We start from the raw sequence: 19,798 nt of genomic DNA, 5'->3' as shown, positions 1-19,798 counted from the left end.
TAAAGAGATATCATAACTATTATGAGTTCATAATCTATATGACGCAAGTTATTACGACTATCAATTTAATTCACTTGAAAATATTTAAATGAATCGATTATTTTCAAATTAATCAAGAAAGTTTAGGATAATTATGTTAGTGGCTGATATATAGCACGTGTTTTCCCGCGACAAATAGAACTTTTTAAAGTCATTAAATTGATTTAGCATATCTCCCCTAAAATAACTTAAACTTCAAAATAAAAGAGGACAAGTCAACAAACACCCTTCAGGGGGAAATACATGATTCTAATTCCCTGAGCGTGCGTCAAGATATAGCTCACATGGATTATAGATCGATCATACTCTTCGAATTATGATATATACACACATATTTATTTATATATATAGTTGATCAGTAGTTCCCAATGATCATGCATGTGTAGAACTTATCTTGTCTCAGAAAAATCTCAAAAAATTATTTTTATTTGGAGTTGCAGCCATGCTCTTTCAAATGAAACCAAGATTTCTCCCCACATTTACCTTCACTGTGTGTGCCCTGGCCTTTTATTTGATCAGCATTTCCTGCACAAATTTCTTCTACCCTCTACTGAAAACTACACCATTTTTAGACACATTTTCGACGAATAATAAGATCAGGGATCCTCCACAAGCAACAGCTACGGCAGATTCTCGTACTAATCTCAGCCACCTTGTGTTCGGGCTCGTCGGTTCAGAACAAGCATGGCATCACAGAAAAGCATACATAGAATCATGGTGGCGACCCAACGGTACCCGAGGATACCTATTTCTGGACAAAGCCCCGTCTCCAGGGCTCCTCCCCTGGCCTGAAACTTCTCCACCGTATAGAGTATCTGATGACCTGAAAGAACTTCTCAACAAATCTGAAATCCGGGCACAAAGAATGGTGCATGGTATAATGGAGGTTTTGAGGGAGGTGGACTATGAGAACTTCCGATGGCTGGTAATGGGGGACGATGATTCAATCTTTTTTGTGGATAACATGGTCGACGTTCTTGCGACATACGATCATACAAAGTACTACTACCTTGGTGGGAATTCTGAGTTTATTTTGTCGAATTACCTTTTCTCATTCAACCAGGCTTTCGGTGGAGGTGGAATCATCCTGAGCTATCCTCTGGCGAAAGCGCTGGCTAGAGACATGGAAAATTGTCTCAGGAGATACGTGTTCTTGAATTCTGCTGATAATACCACCAGGGCCTGTATTGCTGATATTGGAGCAAACCTGTCGCCCCAAAAGGGAAATCACCAGATTGATTTCCGTGGTGACATTTCGGGTTTGTTATTATCTCATCCACTGTCCCCGTTATTGTCCCTTCACCATTTCGACATGGTGGAGCCAATATTTCCCGGCACGGACCGTTTTGAATCGACGCGACTCCTCATGAAGGCGGCGGCCGCTGATCAGTCCCGGATGTTGCAGCAAACCATCTGCCATCACAGGCAAAGCAACTGGTCTTTTTCCATTTCTTGGGGCTATTCTGCGCAAATATTCGAGAGAATTATGCCACGGAGTTATCTGCAGATGCCTGTGGAAACTTTTAAGCCATGGGTAAGAACTCCGAGGCCTCCCAATTATTTGTTTAACACGCGAAAGCCCTCCAGGGATCCCTGTGAAGCTCCTCATGCTTTCTTCTTTGAATCCGTGGAGAAAAAAACAGAGAGCGATGAAATTCTTACCAGTTATTCTCGAGCATGGCCTCGTGATCTTCCAGCATGTTCATCAAGTGGCAATCATTCTGCAGATTATATCCAAAGAATTCAAGTCTTTTCACCAGCCAACAAGCGAACTCAGGTTAGTTTACTCAAGTATTGTTACTGTTAACACACATAATGGAAAACTTAATGGAAAACTCTTGTCCAAATCCGATTTGGTCGAATCAAATCAATCACAATCAAATATTTAGTTATTTTTTTTAAACTATACACCAATCACACTACAAATACATTGCACTTGCCAATTAATTGGTATTTTCGCAATATCTCCTGACAGTTAGTCTAATTATTGATTATATAACACTCTGATTTTGAAATTTGAGAAAAGTATATATATCTCATTTTTTAATTTTCATATTAAATAAATGACATAATTGCATTTTTATCCTATAATCTAATCTTTTGGCATTTTAGTCCTGTAATTTGTTGAGATTACGAAATGATCCTTCATCTTTTTTAATTTTGCAATTTTCAAACGATATTGACAAATTTTCAAAATTATTTGAAAAATAGCATGTGTAAGTTAAAAAAATTTATAAGTAGATATATACACGTAGTATGTTCATATGGTTTAGAATACAAAATATTTGAGCTAGAATATTAGAGGAGTGATTAATTCTACTAAAAAAATATTAACTAATATCATTTTAAATATTTCCATCTAGTCAAATAGAATAAGGTGATACATAAATGTTGATTATAAATTTAGAAATGATATTTTGGTAATAAAAAAGGATACAATAAGTTAATTATATTAAATGCATAAAGTAATTAATTATACTAATTTTAAGAAAATTCATTATAAATAACCCCTGTTTAATCAAATGTTTTAGGTATATGCGCAAAAACTACAGTCAACAATCGTTGTATGATCGTGGTTAATGATTATTTATTTTTATCCATTAGTCATGATTAAATGATATATTTTTTTAATGTACAGTATTTATTTTTTAACTTCTTTTATTTAATATTTTTGTTTCAGGTGGATAGATGCGAATGCTGCGAAATTGTTGGGGTAGACAGTATTAAGGCAGAAATCAAATTTAGAGAGTGCATGACAGATGAAATTATCGCTTAAGTAAAATTGAATAAAGAATAATTAAGTGTATTTAGGGTTGGTGCATTTTGGGGGATTATCATTTTGATCCTCCACGTTAGTTTTGTCTATGCCTTTTGTATATGAGATGGCAACCACACAAATGTTTCACATTTTTTTTCTTTTTTAAAGGAAATTAAAATCAATTAATTTAATTGGTGAATGAATGTTATTCTATTGGTCCCGTTTACTTCAATTGATTAACTTGAATAAGATTAATTATACAAGTTAGCAGGTTTTCACTTTGACAAATGAGAGGCCGAACTTGGAGACTAAACCAAGTATCGATTACTTTTCAACTTGAATAACTCAACCCACCTCTTGAACCCCTTGCCCCCTATCTTCTTCCTTCACTTTCTCCATTCTTTCTTCCTCTCCCATCCTGTTTTCTTACCCGTTCCTTGAATTCTCACGCTGCCTCTCGTCTCCCTTACTTTTTCCTCCGCCGCCTCTCCCCCACCGTCCCATGCCTTCTTCCATTGGCCCACCGCCTTCTTTCTCCTCGCCTCCTTCTTCCGCACTCAGTCGTGCACACGCAATCATCTGTTATTCATACGTTAATATGTTTTAATTTATTATATTTAGTTATAATAAAGGGTAAAAAATTCAAATGTACCTCATCATGCATTTAGTATACGTACATACATATTGTATTCTTGATTTCTTTTTTAATAGAAGCAATAGCTACGCTAGTAAATCACGTTACATATCAATATATGCTTCAATAATAATTAATAAACAATAAAATTATAAAATAAGATAAATGACCACATATCTAATAAGATTTGAATCCATAATCTTATACTTGTTCACTGAAGTGGAGGTAGGCCATGTCGAGCCCTAGCAGCCGATAGGGTGTGGCCTCAGCATAGGCTATTAGTCTATCAAATCCTAGGCCTAAATTTGTTTTGTCCATTAAAAAACATAAAAATTAAAATTCGCATTAATTATTAAAAAAATAATTTCTTTGAGATACTCATTTTTAGTCTTTCCACTAGTTAGAACTATCTGGTTCTCACTCAGCCAAGAAGAAAATTTGCTCGATCTTGTTATTTTCTAAACACCAAATTACAATTTTTTTTAAAATTTCTCTTGGTTTTTGTTATTGATTTTCAATTTATGTATTTTAATTTTGGATCAATTTATCTTTTGATAGTTTTGTAATTCAATTTTGTTTATTAGATAAGATTAATTTTAGTTTTTTTAGATCATTTTTTTTTATTTTTGCAGAGAGAACCCAGAGAATGTTTGAACTGATCGAACTATTTTTAATTTTTAAAATTTTCATTTATTATTTTACTTTGTAACTTTTTATCTAAATATCTCATGACAAATAAATAAGCTTAGATATAAAAATTGATCATGGTAACTTTTTTAAATTTATGATTATATAAATGAAAGTTTTAATTTTTAAAGAATGAATAAATTTATTATTAAGAGACAAATAAGTTTATTATTCATAAATTTCAACCCGTTCCTCGTCGGAGTAATAGTTATAAGAAGTAACTGTACTTATATCATTGTATGTATTTAACTTGCAAAGATTATTATAGTTATTCAAAATTTTATGAATTTAATATTTTTTATTTACCAAATTAATTAATTAAACTTTAATAGTGGTAAGTTAAATTACTGGCTTCGCCATTGATCGTTCATAAAGAGTTCATGGGTCTTAACTATTAGGCTAAGATCTCATTAGATACCACCATACTTGGTTCAAGTGACTGAGCTAAATAATATTGGCTTGATTCATTCCTTCGTTTTTATTACAAAAAGTTTGAGCGGCTTCGACTTCGATCACCAGTACTGTGAGCCATGTGTGCTCCCAACATTAGGTATTATTTTTTAAAATGACACCAGTAAACCATTATATATTACAATTATCAATATTAATTATTCATATCTAACAACAATTGACAACTGTAATTAACAATCATATACTAATAATTAATATCAGAAAATTATATCAATTAACACCTACTACTGAAGTTGGACAACACATACTATTAAAATAAAATAACATCTCACATATTAATAGAATTCGAGTCATGAAGTTTTAACTTTGCCAATTGAGTTAGACAAAAATATATTATTCAAAATTAGGTATAAGCTAAAATGAAAACTCATTAATATCTCCGAGCTATACAATTTATAGGTTACAATATCAACTAAATCCAAAGAAGCAAAGGGCTCTCTAGGTCCGACTCTTACTACATATAATATACAGACAATACACTGTATAGCTGATAAGGGACATTCAGCCTTCATTACAGGGGTACAACAGTCAATTTCTGAAAATTATAATAACTACAGATTTGGACCATAAAAATATGAAAGTTACATTTACACCCCCAATCTATAGTCTATTTACATAATTATTCATGTATTTTGATTAATTATAGAAATTATTCCTGGCAGTTAAAAGATAAGGGTATTTTGCGTGATTTTGTTGACATTTCAGGGTGTACGTTTAATTTTTTAAAACATAAGGGTGATTTGTGTAAATAATATTGACATTTATGATTAGTGTACGTATAATTTTTTAAAAGATAATGATAATTTATATAAATACATGTATAATATTTAAAAAAATGTTTAATGTTGTAAGTCGGCTATTAGGTGCATAATATATATAGGTGGATGAAAAGGCCCTTCCGGCCTCCCTCGCCCTGTCCCTGATTACTAAAAGGGCGGCGAAGAATGTAGAAAGCGGGTTTTATTGACGGAAATGCTGTAGATTTCTGACTACGCAAAGCTGTTAATATTTGATAATCAACGGAAGCTTATCCCTTTGTGTTGTACGCAAAGCTGCTTCTTTTCCACTACATACAATACGGACTTTCAACTTTTTCTCTTAATTAAAAATATGTGCATTTAGTGTAAATATCCTTGTAAAATTGTTTCGCCACGAAAATTTGTAATGGAAAATTATTCGTTGCTATAGATAATAATGCTATAGTTGCATCGATTTTTCTGTTCGTGGTAAATTTTGCGATGGATAATGTTCATTATAAATTAGGGTAAATTGCAATCACCTACCCTGAGGTTTAACATAATTACGAATACCCCCTTATTGTTTGGAAAATTACACATAAACCTTGATTTTAACGTCCGTCTAACAACTAACTTATTCCTTTAGGTTTTCATTCAATTTTATGGTGAGTTGACCAAAATGCCCTTTTGAATTATAAATTATAATTTGATAACTAATATCTCTCTAGATTATTTTTTTTTTATATTTTTTTAAAATATTTTTTTATTTTTAAAAAAAAATCAGTAAGGGTAAAATAATAATGTTCAATTCACTATCTATGGACTACATAACTATTTTTTCCTTTTGAGTGGGGTATTAAATAATAAAGGGATATTCGTAATTATGCTAAACCTTAAGGAAGGTAGTTGTAATTTATCTTATAAGTTACGTCGCCAAAATTTTGACTTTTAATGAACTTGGCAGTGAAATTTTTTGTAATGACTTTTGTGATAATATTTTCTTGACAAAATATATAAATAATTCCGTTGCAAAATTTATCTGATTTGTAATAATATTTGCAGCCCAAGTCCGTGGCAAAGTATGTGCCTTGGACAGATCGATTTAAGCTTATTTCTTACCTACACTCACAGTTCAGTGTTAGGAATCGTTTGGATGAATTCCGACAACAATTTTTGAATGCACGACTCAGATTGTTAGGAACAAGTACTGGTATTAATCACACATCTCTGACTTTGATTGTTAGATTATATGTAGGTCCTCGTAATTGAACCAATCACATCAAGTATAATTATTAAGATTTCTTTAACTAGGGTCAGATCTAAATGCATGCTGATAATTTGGGTATAGTTGACCTTTAATAAATAAAAATAAAAATAAAAAGTACGTATATTGATGATCAATTTGAATATTTCCACCTCTCTTATCATCATACTATAAATATAAAGCGATTAGCTCCATACACTATTTATATATATATATATATATATATATATCATAGTTTTAGATCATTCGACTTTTATTTCTCCTTTTGAACTAAAAATCGAACGAATTTTATTAGTGTGAAAAAGATAAAAAGAGTTGGTTCACATAGTTGACTAAATTCTTAGGCATAGCTAATCAAGTTCAAACTTGAACCAATCAAATGGCAAGTGCAATATACTTGCTATGTAATTAGTGTACAGTTAGAAAAAATGACCAATCACAGAGTAAGTGTGGTTCGAACGAACCAGGTCTGGACGAGAATTTTCCATAATGTAACTGGTCAAATACATGGTCTATATATGATTGTAAAGTCATAACTTTGACTCCCATTAATTAATAATTTAATAATAATTATTAATGATTATAAATTATTATTTAGTGTATATACATTATATATAATAATTGAGATTCGTATAATATAATTAATAATATATGTATCGATTGATTTAAATTGAGAACTCTTTATAATATATAATTATTATGTAGTTTATCCAAAAATAATGGCTGTAATAATCCACCGACTTAGAACGTCTCGCTATTGGAGTACTTGTTTATATATGTAGATTCTTTACATGTTGCTTTGCGGATGCTTGTAATTGTTCCTTACTATATAGTATAGAACTAAGACAGTCGTCATCAGAGTATATATATTAGTTGTTATTAATGATTGATGATATCCTAACTGTCATCATATGAATTATATTATTTATTGAATACTTGATTACAATCATTAATATTAGATAATTATATCTAATCAACAACTATAATTAAAATAAAACAAAACCTACTATTAAAATAGAATAACACTCCAGACGTTGGTGGGGTTCAAACTTATGATCTTAAAGTCATGAAACTTGAAATTTTATCAATTGAGTTATGCGTGATCGGCGTTTTAATTTAGCTAATAATCATCTTGACCATTAATTAGTTGCAACTCAAGTCAAAATTGGGCTAAAATCAACATCCAGTCCATAATGTACCAAAATTTGAAAAGTCAAGAATGAATAGGAGATAAAAAGAAAAATTAGTGAACCAATAATTTCAGTATGAAGTAAAACTACTAGCTAATCTTGTAATTTGATGGTGAAGCTCACTAGTGTGTGTTGTGTGTGTTTCTTGATAATCCCACTAAAAGAAAATATTCGCTATTATAAATCACCACATCTTAAAAATCGTAGTAAATTAGTACCATTTACCACAGTCAGATAAAATCAATGTGAAAGTCTTTTATTATGATGAATCAAAATTCGCTACGGTGTAATTGTGGAAAATATTTTCATCTCACTTGCGAAAATAATGACATTGTTGCGCATTGTAGTTAATTAGAATTTGGTACTATTTTTCACTTTTAACTATATTGAAAAGTAGTCATATTTCTTTTAGTATCTCGTCATACATCAAATTCCAATATTCATTTAATCTTCAGGCTGTTGCCTTCCTGTCGGTGTGAATCTGCAGGCACCATGTACGAAATCCCCGTCATCCTCCCTCCGCAAATAAGCAAATCGTGACAGGTCCATAGATTTCATTTTTTGATTTGTTTCTCGAAAAAGGTCTTTAAAAATACAGTAAGCTAGCGCTTACTACATGAACGTAGTTCCCATGGGATGAAACAACATGTGTTGTTCACATGTACAAGCAATCCCCTTTTAGTTGACAACAATCTGTGGTAATAAATTTTAAAAATATTACCCCTATCATTAGTGTTTTTGACCCGTAACTCTCCATAATTTGAATAATCCTTCTCAATATAATAGTCTCTGTGTCAGGCCTGAATTTTTCATCACCTCTTTTAATGGCTTCTGTATTTTCCAAAGATTTCTTCGCTGGAATCAGCTTCTGGAAAACCCTGCTCGCTGTCGGCCTGGTTCTCTACCTGATCCTCATTCCCTTTTCCAACATCGGGAATCCTCAACTCTTTTTGATCAAATGGGTTTCATCTTCGTCACCGTCGCAACCCGACAGCGATTTTTCTCGAACCAATCTCAGCCACATAGCTTTCGGGCTCCTGGGGTCAGTAAAAACATGGCCTCACAGGAGGGGATACCTGGAAGCCTGGTGGCGGCCGAACAGGACCCGGGGCTACGTCTACCTCGACAGGCCCCCGACTCCGGATCTCCTGCCGTGGCCGCAAACTGCTCCTCCTTACAGAATAGTCGATAACCTTTCTGAAATCTTCCGCAACGTCAAGCCCCGGTTCGAGCTCATGCCCCGGATGGTGCATGGGATCCTGGAGCTGTTCAGGGAGGAACACGACGATATGAGGTGGATCGTCATGGGAGACGATGATTCAATTTTTTTCGTGGATAACATAGTTGATGTTCTCGCAGAGTATGATCATACCAAGTACTATTATCTCGGTTGGCATTCGGAGAGCGTTATATCGAATTACTGGTTCTCGTTCGACCAGGCGTTTGGCGGGGGCGGGATCGTGTTGAGCTACCCGCTGGCGAAGGCCCTGGTAAAAGACATGGACGGTTGTCTGGTGAGGTACGCGCAGAGTAGTTCTGCTGATCTGATTACGATGACTTGCATTGCTGATATTGGAGTCAACCTCACTCCCCACAAAGGAATTCATCAAGTACGTCCCTCGCAACACTAATTTTTATCCATATAATTCTAGTACTTCGTTTTTCTTTCATCATTAGGATACACCAATCATACGATAAATATACTATATTTATTTTGTGATTGAATTAGTTCGACCATATCAATTTGGGTAAAAAAATTTCGTTAATTTGCCAAGCAAATAGGGAAAATTCTAACCCGGACCAAGCCGTCGAACTTGAACCAATGTGGTAAATACAATACATTTGCTTTGTGATTGGTGTACAGTTCAAAAAAAGTGTTCAATCAAACCTAGTTGAGGCAAAAAATTTTCAGAAAACAGTATCTTTTGAGATGTTCAGATCTTAAACTCATGGAGTGCAAACAATGATATGATTCATATATAATATATTGGAAATATATAATCAGATTCGTAATAAGATTTTATGGTGGAATTCATGGCATTGACGAAATATGTTGAAATTAGACTGAAGGTGGGATTTCGAATTTTGATTTGGATTTAGAACATTTCATTAAGATTTGGATCATTTTGTTGACATTTTTTAAGACAATATATTTAGAAGAACATTGTCAATCAAATTTCCTAAAACTTTTACCATTTTGTTTACCACCTCTTTATTCCAGATTACTAAATTAAAGGTAACTTGAATATCCAAATTCCGTGAAATCCAATGAAATATATCCTTCTTCGCAGAACACAATGCTCAAGTTATATTATCTAAAAATATTTCATTTAATTTCTAAACATTGAGAAATAAAAGAGTGACGTCAATTAGGCGTAATTTGTCTAACACGTCCAAAAATCCAGCTTTTTTTATGAGAAAAAATGTCTTTTCTCGCTCAATTTGTGATGCTCCTATTATTATTTCATAGCTATACATATCTAATTCATATATATTTACATTTGCAATGAGTTTAATTTGGATTCTTTTTTTTTTTTTTTTTTGGTTAATGAGGCGTAATTCAATTGGTAAAGTTGAGGTCCCATAATCGTAAAAGTTATGGGTTCGAATCATGTTATATGTGTGAGATGTTATTCTATTGTATAATAGGTGTTAATTATTTAAATTTTAATTAATAGTAATTGATGACTTCAAATTAAAAATAAAAAATAAAAATTGGACTTCTTTGCACGTCTTTACATTTTTTTATTGTGTAAGATTAATAATTAATTCATTGGTCAACTTAGCCTCTAAAATATTGGTATGAAGATAAGATGAAGTTATAAAGAAATCCCTGGGGCAAACAGCATCAGGTTGCGTGCTAACCCGCGTACGTTCAGCCGTAATATTCAACATTCTGTGATCTAATTTTCTGTACCCAAACAGCACTTTATTCAACTATTTAATTATTTTATCAAACAGTTGGCGATTCATCAGTAGCCTGATTTTTTTTTATGCATACCCCAATTGAAATTGAAATTTATTTCTTTCTGTCTAATTTTTCTGTTAAGAATATAATATTCTCTTTTTAATTTTTTTACGATTTCAGAAACTTTATATCCGCCTTTAACTCTTAATTATTTTAGATTATGTTTGTGAAATTATGATGAATTTAATATTCTTTTGATATAAAATTATTTGAGATTTTTATTTAGAAAATTTCACTCGAATATAAATCCTTTCAATATGTAACCTTACTATATTTGAATAATTTTATACTATAATTAATGAAAATTTCAAATTTTAAAACTATTATCTGATTCTTTTAATATAATTATAAAAAATTCTAAATATATTTAACATTAATAATTTAAAAAATTCTTTTTTTAAATCTTTGATTAAGAATCAAAATGCTTTCATCTCGGTGAGGAAATTAATTAAAAGATCGTGAGTTCGAATTATATAAATATGGTATTTAATGTTTATTTGTTTGCTTTCAAATTATTGGTATGTTGTTTTTTTTTTAATTGTTAGTTAATTTAAAAATATTATTTATATTGAATGTTATAAGATTGTTTTAATTGATTCAAAAATATTGATGTATTTTTTATTAAAAATATATATATATTCACCTTCTGAAACTATTGCAGGTGGACTTGCATGGCGACTTCTCAGGCTACCTGTCAGCCCACCCAAAAGTTCCCCTCATGACCTTCCACCACTTCGACGCAATGGACCCCATATTCCCCAACAAGGACCGTTTCCAATCCACGCGCCACCTCATGAAGGCTGCGGACGCCGACCAGTCCCGCCTGTTGCAGCAAACCATCTGTTATCAGAGGCAAAGCAACTGGTCCTTCTCCATTTCCTGGGGCTATTCTGCGCAAATATACGAGAGGATTATGCCCAGAAGCTACCTGCAAATGCCCATTGAAACATTCAGGCCGTGGGCCAAGGGCCCCAAGCCGCCGTTTTACATGTTCAATACTCGGCCGCCGTCTAACAACCCGTGCGAAGCCCCTCATGTTTTCTTCCTTGAATCCGTTTACAAGAGTGTTTCAGGCGATGAAATCGTTACCAGCTATTTACGGGCCCGGCCGCGGGGCCTGCCGGCGTGTTCTTTCAGCGGCAACCATTCCGCCGACTCTATCTCCACAATCCAGGTCTTTTCACCGGCCAAGAAGCGTCTCCAGGTACAATAATGATTACATCACGTTCTTAGTTAGATTTTTGTCGGAAATTATAGTAAATAATAATTATTAATTATAATTAAACAAAAATCAATTCAAAAAACTTAAGTCATGAGTCATAATAAATATTTTTGTTATGAGTTTTAACCATGTTAAATATTTTAGCCACTCTTTTAAAAATTAAGACCAACAACTATTGATGGTTAATAATTATTTACTACGACTATTTATTTTTAATAATTATTCATAATTGAGTGTTAAATTTATTCTAGTTTTCACTTACAATACAGGTATGTAAATGATTATCGCATATTTATTTTTTAAGAAATCGAAGCATGCATCAATCATTCATACACTAAATAATTATATGAAACATCGAGTTTAGCATGAATTTCACCGATATGATTTTAACTTTTTCTCGGTAATTTGTTTGATTTAATTCCTTCATATTTTCTTGTTACAGACTGATAGATGTGAATGCTGTGACATTGTTCGGACAGATGATGTGAAGGCGCAGATCAAATTTAGGGAGTGCAAGATAGACGAGATAATTGCTTGATCTGCACATTTTTCGGGGAATTTAAAGTTAGGTAGATACTGGTTAACTAAGACAGTGTTGTTTCGATCACCAGGGCATACATGATGCCTCATAATTTTGTGTCAAAATTGGGAAGAATTAATTTAGCTTGAATCCAATCCTATTTAGTATTTAATTACTTTTACGAAGCTTTATTTCAAATTTTATTGTATGTTCTATACTTTTTTAATATAGAAATGTTTAATGTATGAAATAAATACCTAATAAAATAAATAATATATAGGAAAAAATACAATGTTAGTCCTATAACTTATGAGGGCACGAATTGATTTTCGCAATTTAGTCCTATAATTTTAAAATTTTAGCAATTTTCTTTCTTTTTCATCCAATTTGGCAGGAAAATTAGATGTGATTTGCATATGCCTGAATTACATTGCATTTTAGTTCTGTAACTTGGGGGGCATTGACATTTTTAGTCCTATAACTTAAGAGGGTTGGCATTTTTTGTCCTACATGAATTTATTTGTAGGATTAAAATTGCAATTTTTGGTCCAATTGGTCGAAAAATGACTAAAATTGTCAAAATTATAAAGTTACAAAACTAAATAACGAAAATCAATTCGTACAGGACTAAAAATGCCACATCCCTTAAATTATTGGACTAAAATTACAATTTTTTCTAATATATAATTTATATATACGTGATATATATATCAAATAAATTTAAATAATTTGAAATAAAAAGTCCATTCCATTAATTACTTTGAATTAATTAGCTTGAATTATGTTGTACTTACCCGAATCTAAGTATACCGCTACCACCGCTTCCTCCATAGTTTTCATATAGTAAGGCCTGTTTATTTTGATGTATAAATTTATATAAAATAATTAGTATAACTTAATATGAGGTTTATTTTGATGTATGAGGCTCGGTATAAAATTAAGGCATTGTACTAATTATATTACATTTAAATAATTAATACCACTTGAAAAAAGTGGTATAAAATAGTCCAAAGGTTGCAACAAGAAGTGAATGATCATTCATATAATAATAATAATAATATCGATGTCTGTTAAAATTTATAACGATGGCTCAAAGATAATTTTTCTACTAAAAGCATGTGGATACATCAAAATAAGCACTTGATAGAATTTATCCAGTTTCAGTAATACATATAAGTAAACACCTAACTAATTATACAGGACTTTTTTTATTATTCATTTAGTAAAAAATAATTTTATTATTTATTATGATATTTTGAAATAAACGGAGCCTAAGAGTATTAATTAATTAATTAGAGTATTATTTACAATATTATCTATTCTACCATATAATAATATAGTAAGGTGGTTTATTGATTAGGTCATTTAATATTGGTCAAGTCCTAAACTTTTAGAATTTTGAGATTTTTGAATTGAACTTTTTCAATTGGTTGCTTTAGATTGTTGAAGTTATTGCCTATTAACTATGAATATAATGGTTGAAATTCGCTCAATCAAGTTGACATACTTTTCCATGCCATCATATACTAACAAAGCAGCTGATGTTTGTGCGTATCCTATAACAAATATAATATTTAATCATGATATTTATCATAATTAATAGTAAATAATCGTAACAAATAAATATTGATTATAATCACGCAACAGTTGTTGATCGTGATTTTTGCCGACGCTGGGGAACTTGTCAAGGAGGAAGCAGGGCATTGACACTATTTGTGTATAATATGTGGTTCTGAAGTGGAAACGTTGCCCTATAGAATGCTCTGTGGCCAGACTTTTGTGGGGTGTTTCGCAAGTTCCATGGAAAATTGTCCAGCAGTGGCAAGGGAGTGCAGAGGAATGGGTACTGACGATCGTGCAAGAAGAGCAGCTCTTGATGTGAGCGGGTGATGGAAGGCAGACACCAAGATTTGCTCCAAATTCGGTTGAGGGCTTTTGAGATGTTGGAACACTACAAACGGGGAGATGTAACATTATCCAATGCCGAGGAAACTGGTCAGAAATGTAATACTGCTAACCGTGACGACTGTTTTTAGCAATTTCCGGCCCCATAGAAACTAAACAATTGCAAACGAAAGCACAAGTTGAAGAAGAGAGGGTGGGTTTAATTAGGCAACAGAATTTCACATTCTGAAATCACATTTTGTCATTGTTGCAATAGAAAATAATTTTTAAATGAAATTAAGATATACAAACCAACAAAATAATATTTACTTTTCCTTTATTCCCAACAACACACACACAAGCATTTCAAGAATGTGAAAATCTTACCAAATATAGTTCCCGAGGGGAAAATATAACTCGAGGTTTCATGCGAAGATATAGCTTTTTACTCTTCAATGTATATTCAATTTTGATAGAAAATCTTGAGTAATTTTGGGCTCAAAGTGTTTGGACGGAAATATTAATTTTTAAGCTCCTCAATTTAGGAACTATCATCTTAAAACGAGTTTTAATTAGACGAATTTTTTTGCTTAAAAAGAAGATCATAAATTAACCTAAGACTTCTCCTGCACGTGCTATCCAAACGCAATTTTCTTGTCAAATCAGTAAGATTTCTAACTGCTTTGACGGAATTCAAGTCAATTTTTGCTGGAACGATTGAAATTACCAAAAATAAATAATAATAATGTTAAGACTAATAAGGGTTGGTTATAGGATCACAATCGTCATCCCCAAAACGTACACAACTAAAATTGCAATAATTTTTTTTTTTTCGTATCAGCATCCTAGGTGGCAGGGGAAATGTTTAATTTTGCTGAGTCAGTTGAATCCCGAATTCAAAAACCCTAAAATTGACAACGCCAGCTAACTCCGGCCAAATGTCATCACTCTATGGCCCGAGTCCTTCAAATATTAAATAAATATTATCATTAATCACCACTCCCATAAATAGGTGTCATTAAAATGCGATCCTCCCTCACATACAAAACTAAAAATATACGCTATTATTGTACAAAATATTATTTTAAATATATACATAAGTAATAATAATTTTTACCCACACACACACACATAACATGTATAAAGAAAATAGAATACTTTGCAAGAAGAAGGTGGATCCTCATTTCACCAGGTACTAATGAAATTGCAAAGTTAAGCAACGATTCTGAAAGAGTTGATGTTCTACAATGTCCTAAATCTAGAGTTGACTTTGTTTTATAGAAATGGCGTACAAAAGTTGTCTCTGATCGTGACTTTGGGAACTGTACTAACTGGTTTACGTACTTAATTAGGAAGAGTATCATGAAGATATATATATATATATATAAAAGAACCATGTGATGTGAATAGGGGCTAGCTACCCTTATTTTGCTAACATTATTTAATTTTTATGAACTATATTTTGTAAAGACAAATTCTCCAATGATTTTGAAAGATTTATTTATTACATTCTTTAATTAAACCCTTTAATGTTATAAAATATCAGAATTTTTCTAGTATTTAATATATAAGAACTTCTTGGAAAATTATTAAATTAATGCTTACTACTGCATTGTAAAAGAATTGACTTATGAACGAACGCGAAAGAGTTATAATTGATAATTCTAGCTAGATACAAGAATAAATCATTATTTATATATATAATTCTACTGGTAATAAAACCAGTTTCATGTGTATGCCTTTTAATCACGTTTGTGTATTTGTAGGCATATACATATTAAAAAAAAATCATAATTTTATTTCTGTAAGTATGAGGATAACAATTTCAGTCCTATCCATTTTGGCAATTTAATTTATCCTATAATTTTAAAAGTTTTGCATACTGAGGACAAAAATAATCAAATTTGCTAAAATAGTTGAAAAAGTACACCCGATTAAATTGATTATGTGCATGACACATGCACTTTTCTTGTTATTTTAACAAATCTTTTTTCCTCAATTTGTAAAAATTTTAAAATTATAAGATAAAATTCATCAATATCATGAATTCGTACAAAGTATAAATCACCCTCCCTCCAAGGCTCCAACAACCCATACTTACATGACTAAAATTACAATTTTTTTCTCGATATTCTTGAAATTTCAATGTTGGTTGCACGTCCATATTTATATATCTACATGGTAGGCACATACTTGGTACTCAATCTTTTCATAATTATTCATCAAAAAGAAAAGAAGGTATGGATTCATTATTTACAAGCTTCCTAATAACTCAAAGGAGCTGACTCTCATTCATGTGCCTTACTGCAATAATCATGGTATTAGCTCACATGATGACAGTAATCTCTGTTAAGCAAACTCCATTCTACGAAATATGCCCTAATATCTCTTTATATTTACCCTAATTTCTCCATCCCATCTTCTAATTTTGCTTAATTCTTCCCGAGAAAATGGTTTCATCTCCAAAAATGGACACCGTTTTCGGCAGCCTATGCAGAACCCTTCTGATAATCTGTCTTGTCTTTTATTTTGCCTTCATTTACCTTTCCAACCAGTACCCTAATTGTCCAGCTTCAGACTTCTTCTCTCCTTTCCTGAAACGGGCACCTCTGTTAGCATCAGACACAACTGATGAAACAGAAACAGTTGGTTCTCCGACCAATCTAAGTCACCTGGTATTCGGCCTCGTCGGCTCAGAAAAGGCCTGGCACCATAGAAAAGCCTATATCGAATCATGGTGGCGGCCGAACGTCACACGGGGGCTACTGTTTCTGGACAACCCCCCAACTCCAGGGCTTCTCCCTTGGTCTCCGGCTTCTCCTTCTTACAGAATATCCGATGACCTGACCAAGTTCCTTAACAAGACCGACGTTACGCCTCAACGGATAATACATGCAATAATGGAGGTGTACAGGGAGGATCATGAAAACATGAGATGGCTGGTGATGGGGGACGACGATTCGATACTGTTCCTGGATAATATAGTTGATGTTCTTGCGCAATACGATCATACTAAGTACTATTATTTTGGGGGGCATTCGGAGTTTATTTTGTCGAATTATTGGTTCTCGTTCAGCCAGGGATTCGGCGGGGCTGGATTCATTTTGAGTTACCCTTTGGCGAAAGCCCTGGCTGCAGACATGGAGAATTGTTTGAGAAGATATAGGCACCTGAATGCTGCTGATCTTACCACTATGGCGTGTATTGCTGATATTGGAGTCAGCTTAACTGCCCTCAAAGGAATTCACCAGGTAAGTGACACTTATTTAGATAGTCAACACTAAATTTTAATTCGAACAAAATTTTGTCCAATCTGAATCAATTATAAAATAAATATAATACATTTATATTGTGATTGGTGTATAGTATCAAAAAAAAAAAAAAAAATAACCAATCACATGATACACTTGCTTTGTAATTGATTTAGTTCGCTAAACTTAATTTAAATAAGAACTTTCTGTAAGATTATTTCGAACCAACTGGAAGTATTTTAACGTTTATCTTCTAAGTAAATACTAATTATCAAAAAATTGCAATTTTAGACTTATAACTTATTGGGGGTGTTATTTTTTATCCTGTACAAATTGCAATCTTAGTTCTTTTTTACTCCAATAAGTTAATTGTGCTTGTGACTTGCACATGACTCAATTAAATTATAATTTTTGTCCAATAAAACAATTTGTGCAAGATAAAAAATGTCAACTCTCCTAAATTACATGACTAAATTGCCTGAAATCTATTGAATTACAGAGCTAAAATTGTAATTTAATTGGATAATGTGCGAGTCATATGCAATTTTCTGGTCAAACAAAAGGATAAAATTGTCAAAATTTTAAAATTACACAACTAAATTAAAAATACGGTTCCATAAATTACAGGATTAAAATTGCATTTTTTAATTACTACCTACTCTTATGTGATTGGTATTTGACAATATTGCAGATTGATTTGCGTGGCGATATCTCGGGATTCTTATCATCACACCCAAAATTCCCCTTATTGTCCCTTCACCATTTCGACATGGTGGCGCCAATATTTCCATCCAAGGACCGTGCTGAGTCCACGCGCCACCTCATGAAAGCGGCGGCCGTCGACCAGTCCCGCATGTTGCAGCAAACCATCTGCTACCACAGGCAAAGCAACTGGTCCTTCTCCATTTCTTGGGGCTATTCTGCACACATATACGAGAGGATTATGCCCCGTAGCTATCTACAGTACCCGATCGAGACGTTCAAAACGTGGGGAAGGAGCCCGCGGCCGCCGCATTACATGTTCAACACGCGGAGCCCCTCCAGCGATCCTTGCGAGGCGCCGCATATTTTCTTCTATGAGAGTATAAATAAGACGGCGGAGAATGAGATTTTAACCAGCTTTGCTCGGGCCTGGCCGCGGGGATTGCCTGCTTGTTCCTCAACTGGGAACCATTCTGCTGATTCCGTTTCCAGGATTCAGGTCTATTCGCCTGCCAGAAAGCGTTTTCAGGTATGCTTTTCAAGAATATATATATATATATATAATTTATTGATTAATTCAAAGTCGTGTTCTTCAACTTGAGAATAAAGATTTCAACAAATCCTGGTATTACATTTTTAGACAAATTTCTCATTCATACGCAAAGAAAATAATTTTTCTGTAATAATTTCTTTGTAATGATTTGGTAAAAACAGGTTTGAGCTGATATGTTTTTTGTTTTCAGATGGATAGAAGTGAATGTTGCGACGTAGTTGGAGTGAATGAAAGCCAAGCGGATGTCAGATTAAGGGAGTGCGCTGCGGATGAGATTATTGCTTAACGGATCATTTTATGTTTCCCAAGAGACCCAAAAAAATTCTTCTAGAAGAAATTAAGCTTCTGGGTAATTTATGAGGTGTTCTCTTAGAGATGTTACCTTCTCATGTCACTGCATTAATTTCATGTTAGCTTTCCACTATTTATCAATTAGTGGGTCATTTATGAATTAGTTAGTCTAAATAAATTAATATTTCCCTGAAATATATAATTAGAGAATTCATATGTTCTTCTGCTCGATCCAACTTATGAAGTTGATATATAATTCTGAGATTTTGGCATTAGCTCATTATGATCATGGTTTTGATCTATACATTTCTTCTTTCTCTTATTACTATTATTATATATATTTGAATTCATAATATTGAAAAAGAATAATTACATCGTCCTCCTCTAAATTAAATTTGGTGTGATTATACATAAATTTTATAAATTTGAAAAATTATATATAATACACTTGAAATTTGTTTCAGTCGAGCAAATAGATTTATCTATCATTCAAAATTCATGAAATTCATGAAACCCAATCTCCATTGGAAGGTCCTTCTATCACTAAGGTCCAAGTATTTCACTCAGGCCCATGAACCGACCCAGCCCACTCTTGTACCCGACCCAGTTATTAATAATCCCTTTAAC

The 19,798-nt window shown here is 32.6% G+C and overlaps 3 protein-coding genes across 3 annotated transcripts; all 3 read left to right on the top strand.

The window, feature by feature from the left end:
- Positions 482 to 2,815, top strand: LOC105163691. Its single transcript, XM_011082133.1, has 2 exons — positions 482 to 1,816; positions 2,720 to 2,815. Exons 1-2 carry the CDS (start codon positions 482 to 484, stop codon positions 2,813 to 2,815), a joined length of 1,431 nt encoding a protein of 476 aa, XP_011080435.1.
- On the top strand, positions 8,540 to 12,688 carry LOC105163636. The gene is made up of 3 exons (XM_011082060.2): positions 8,540 to 9,390; positions 11,410 to 11,952; positions 12,413 to 12,688. The coding sequence occupies exons 1-3, from the start codon at positions 8,605 to 8,607 to the stop codon at positions 12,506 to 12,508; spliced, it is 1,425 nt and encodes a 474-aa protein (XP_011080362.1). The 5' UTR covers positions 8,540 to 8,604; the 3' UTR covers positions 12,509 to 12,688.
- LOC105163690 lies at positions 16,802 to 19,420 on the top strand. The gene is made up of 3 exons (XM_011082132.2): positions 16,802 to 17,625; positions 18,317 to 18,856; positions 19,071 to 19,420. Exons 1-3 carry the CDS (start codon positions 16,825 to 16,827, stop codon positions 19,164 to 19,166), a joined length of 1,437 nt encoding a protein of 478 aa, XP_011080434.1. The 5' UTR covers positions 16,802 to 16,824; the 3' UTR covers positions 19,167 to 19,420.

The sequence above is a fragment of the Sesamum indicum genome, linkage group LG6 (assembly GCF_000512975.1).
Source record: "Sesamum indicum cultivar Zhongzhi No. 13 linkage group LG6, S_indicum_v1.0, whole genome shotgun sequence".
Taxonomy (NCBI): Eukaryota; Viridiplantae; Streptophyta; class Magnoliopsida; order Lamiales; family Pedaliaceae; genus Sesamum; species Sesamum indicum.
Note: the sequence above shows the minus strand (reverse complement) of the source record. Positions and strands in the feature narration are given on the sequence as shown.